Here is a 5,052-nt window from a genome sequence, read left to right as displayed (position 1 = left end):
ACTTAGTTTTAATCCTGATAAACGATTGGCAGATCACCAACCAATCACAACGCGATAACGTGACGTGTTGTTTAGTGACGTCATTGTTTCCCTTCATCGTCTCTCGCCATTTTGAGGCGACTGAAATAGACTAGTTTCAGACTTTGTCGGAGCCGGGAGGTTTTATAGGCCTTGTGAAATGGCTGATTCCACAGTAGAACAGACGAAGCTGGTGAACAGCAAGTCAAACTTGAACTCCAAGATGTATTCGAAGGGAAACCTTTTCGCCGAAATAACAAAGCAGATGGGATTACTTCCTGGCTCCAAAGGATTGAACGACTTCGCTTCGATAGTTGATGAACAGACACAAACAGGCAGTGGAAACTCCCCAATTGAAGAAGTACGGCGAGGTGCCGAAGTGATAGCTTCAGATGTGATTTCAAATTTCATTACCGGAGATAACAGGAAGCCTCCCAATAAATACTGCCGGACCATGAGGAGAACAGTGAAAGAGTTGTCAGACAGACACAACATTGTTTTCAAAGGGATGGTAAACAAGTTGAAGGTGGAAAAAGGAAATGCCTTCAGGACTTTCGTCAATATTGCAGATGAAATTTTTGACGATGGCCAGATAAACTGGGGCCGAATCGTAGCTGTGTATGCATTTGCTCTGAGGTTAGCTGCTCATTTTCGTGATGTTCAAGGACATGGTGACTTTCCAGATAAGATTGCTCTGTATGTTGGAAAATATGTTGCGAACAAACTTGGGAAGTGGATCCTTGATCATGGTGGATGGGTATGTTTTCATTCACATGTAATATCTGTGTGTTAACCAGCATATCACTTTCTGCAATCGCCCTGCAGTCATAAACAAGACCGGTTACACGATTCGCTACAGGCTTATTGATGCATGATGAAGTGAATTTGATCATCACACCATTCAGCAGAAGTTCGATAGGAAGATATTCCAACCCTCGAAAGATACACTTTAGTTTATCTGAAATGGTGTAACTGTATTATTTATACAAGGGGAAGTGGGACTAGTCTAGTGGTTAAAGCGGTTGGCTCGTCATGCCGAAGACCTGGGTTTGAATCCCCACATGGGTACATAGTGTGAAGCCCATTTGTGGTGTCTCCTGCCGTGATGTTGCTGCAATATTGCTTAAAGCAGCGTAAAACCAAAGTCAGTCAAGTCAAGTGTTGGGATCCAGGTTAGAACTGGTCTTGACCAACCCATGCTTGTCATAAGACTCGACTAATCATTGCTAATGTGATCGGGTGTATGCAGTGTACCAGTATGCTTGATCAGATTGTTCTGTATGAATAAATCATTTTTGACAGGGCTCCAGTGAAAGAATGCCAATAAAAAATATTTTACCCATATGTACGGTCTGAAGCAAGTACCTGGGAGGGTGTGTGTGTGTTTCGGTAGTATGGTTACCTGAGTACTCTGGTCCGTGTGATCTTTCCCAGTCCTACTTACTATCCTATTTCTAAAATGCCTTATAAATAATCTCCTATTCTCCTTTCTTTGTTTACAGGAAGCATTCGCAGAGTATTTCCCAGACCAGGGTGAATTTGAAGAAAAAATGTGGAAAGGACTGTTATTCACTGCCGTTGGCCTTGGTGCTCTTGCTACTGTCGTAGCAACAAGGTGAAGATTTTCAACACAATCAACAGAACTTTAAAGCAATCTGAAAATTGCCAAACAACAAAACTCTGTATATAGTGATAACATTTCGAGAAGTGGGATGGGATCCCCTCCCATGGATTAAAATGACATTGGAGATCTATGAACCTTTGTGTGATCATGGTGATGTTAGCAGAAAGTACCTAAAGTACAATAGCTGGTGATTCTTTTATTTTTATACACCGAAGAAGGTCTATATGTTTAAATCAGTATGAAAATGAAGTTTTCGTCAGTTGTCTGACGAATTAAAATATGGATATATATTAATTTACTTTCGATGTTTCTATAAAAGATGACTACTGTCCTGTGTCAGAAATTTAAAGTTTAGTTTTAAATTTGAATGTGGTTGTTTTTCATGTCTTCATGTGCATCTGGATGTTGAATCTCCTCGGTGTGAAAGATTAATCCATGTCTTTTATTTTTAATCTGTGACAATTTTTATTTTCGATGCCAGGAAACAAAATCTGTTTGATTGCATTGATCAGCCAAGATGTATGTTAATCCTCTTAAACTATGCAATGGAAGAATCCATGACTGTATTGAATGAACACTACTTCTGATTGTTCAGGGAAGTGTTTTCAGAAAGAGGAAGTATATTCAAATGAACAATGGAATGTTTCCCTTATTCCCCAGAAATCTGTAGCCTACAGAGACTTCCTGATTGCTATGAATTTCCATAATGATCTGTCTAATTTTATGAAAAATGTACAATGTATTTTCAAATTGTATGTTTTCTTTGGTTTGTAAATTTAGACCATGTTCATTATGTAGTTCAGTCCAAGATATGTACTTTAAGTTCTATATTGTAAGGAAAGTAGCATTTTTAAATGTTGTAAACTTAAAGGCAAATTGTCAGTGTGTGAATGTATGGACTGATATTTTTTGTATTAGTAAATCTGGCGATGCATGTGAATGGCATCTCTCAAACAGAAGATCACCATTATCACAGAATCATCATTTATTGAAAAGTCTTTCATGTGAAAAAGTGATGGATTTACTTGGGGTAGGACCTGTTTTGGTCTTGTCTGGGTATGTTGGTGCTCTTTCTGCTTGCTGTATTTTGGTGAGCAGTGTTGAGTCCCACTGGAAAACCAAGGTGTGTATTAATGCCAGAAATGAAAACACATATCTTAAATAAAGGTGTAAACACTCATGAAATGATTAAAGCGTTATAAATGCAGTATACACGATTTGACATGTTCAGCTGACGGATTGCTAACGGGTTATATACAGATTGGTCCTCTAGTGAGCTTGACTTCACCCATGTTTTGGGTGTAAAATGTAGAATTAGCTTGAAATGAATCCCAAGAAATCAAATGTAACAAATAATTATCACAGATATATAACCTGTGATGGAACATGCAGCAGACCTAGTTCTAATGGGCACCTACTCCAAACTTGTGAATCATCGATTGGAACTTGGCTTTGAAACAGTCATTTTCTTTGCCATTTTAAAAGTATATCACATCTCATTGTGATTAACCTATATCATGTATAATGTTTGTTTTTTTGTATATTTTGATTTAGTGCTTTTATTTGTGCAATAAATGTACATTTTGAAAAAGAAAAACGTCCTTGACTATTAAATTGTAACTGATTTTGAGGTAACAGGGCAAATTATGACCCCATGATTTTAAGATGAACAACTTATGAAAGCATACTTGTGAGATGAAGGCAGATCGTCTGTTGAATGTCCGGCTGGGCAGAAGAGGTGAATGGTTGTCATTGAGGCTGACAAGTGAGTGTGGTTACCACTTCATGGCAATATTTTGCAGTGTGAAAACTCAGGGTGATAGTATGTTTTTTTTAATCAGGGAACCTAATGATAATTTGAAAATTTAGAGGGGTCACATGTTTGATGTGGTACTTGGGTTATGACAGTGCCCTTTGACTATGATGCTCGATTTCAAGTACTGATTTGTATTTAACCAATTGTGAGTTCTCTTATATTTACTTGTTTTCATGTTTGTATGTATTGATGGCTTGGTTGATACTGACTTGACTAATAACGAGTTAGTTATTCAAGGATAATAGCAATATCGTATCATTGCTCATATCAGGGTTAATCAATAATAATCTGTCACAAAATCAATTTAGAACAAACCACTTGTCTGCATTGTGCTGTGAAGCAGAAAAATGTCAAACACGCATACACATACATACACATACATGCAGTGAGGGTTCATGTTCAAAATAGTAAATGTTCATGATGGGTAGCACCTGAAATAAGTCGGGCAATCATGGGTAGTAACCATACATTTAGATTAACGCTTAGTTCCCGAATGTGTATAATTTTGATAGTAACAATTGTACCACGCCTGAGTGTCGGTTCCTTTGATCTTACCCGTGGTGTATGTGCTGGAAGACAACAGTTTTGTGTTGAAGGCAGATTTCGTCTGCCATTGGCTCCTAAAAAGCCACGCCCCATGGCAAGAGGACTGAACTCAACATTGTTCAACATTGTACACAATTTATGTCAGTCAAGGTTTGCAACAAGGAAATGTAACTTCTACAGTTTTAATGGTTTCAAATGAATTCACAAGCTGAAATTGACCAACTCTTTTATTTATGAGAACAAAATGCTGTAATAAAATGAAAAAGAATTAAACGTATACATGTACTTTATATGTACTTTGAAATTGACACAATAATGAAAGTTATAGTTCCAAAAATGATTTCAGATTTAGATTAATTATTGTAGAAAACACAGTTATTATAAATAGCACTCATTTTGGCAACTAGACTGAGAATGAAACGGTCGTTAAAACTTTAAAATTTTCCCGCTTCCCATACATAATAGGCGTGGTACAAGTCAGTTAGCTCATCCAATCCTCGATCTGTGCTCGTATACACCACAGTTTTGCCGGAGTTGATTGACAGGTGGGAGGTTCGAGGTTTGAAATGATCTAACTAATACATAAACCCATTTAAATTGAAGAGGACCCCTAAGTGAGTTGGGAGAACCTGGGGAAATCTAGACTTGCTTTATTTAAGGCTTAAGCAAATTGCAGGGAGGTCTAGGCAATGTGCAAAAAATGTGGTTCAGGATCTGTGAGACCGACTACCCCATACAATACGTGGCTAGCAGAGATATCTGCATTTGAAGAAATGTTTGAGTAATAATATGTATTCCTCCCACACACATCAGGTCAGATGGCCAATTGTTCTCCAAGCATGAAGGGCAACAGTTAACCACACCTTTACAAAGTCTTTGAGCTGAGTTATATCACATATTGGGTCAGAGTTTGTTCTATTCATGCAGATTAATGGTAAGAACTAAGAATGTTAAATTAAGCAATATTATTTGCTATTTTCCCACTTTAAGTAAATTAGTGGTGAAGCTTTTATCTTCCTTTATGAGGAGAACTCAAGGCGCATTGTCC

At 37.6% G+C, this 5,052-nt stretch overlaps 1 protein-coding gene across 1 annotated transcript; it reads left to right on the top strand.

Annotated features, from left to right (window-relative positions):
- Positions 1-84: 84 nt before the first annotated feature.
- Positions 85-2,822, top strand: LOC124268982 (anti-apoptotic protein NR13-like). Its single transcript, XM_046704014.1, has 2 exons — positions 85-775; positions 1,521-2,822. Exons 1-2 carry the CDS (start codon positions 179-181, stop codon positions 1,635-1,637), a joined length of 714 nt encoding a protein of 237 aa, XP_046559970.1. The 5' UTR covers positions 85-178; the 3' UTR covers positions 1,638-2,822.
- The last annotated feature ends 2,230 nt before the right edge of the window (positions 2,823-5,052 follow it).

Source organism: Haliotis rubra, unplaced genomic scaffold (genome assembly GCF_003918875.1).
Source record: "Haliotis rubra isolate DU_JTF1 unplaced genomic scaffold, ASM391887v1 Scf141, whole genome shotgun sequence".
NCBI lineage: Eukaryota > Metazoa > Mollusca > Gastropoda > Lepetellida > Haliotidae > Haliotis > Haliotis rubra.
The sequence above is the reverse complement of the archived record's forward strand: the minus strand, read 5'-3'. Positions and strand labels throughout refer to the sequence as shown.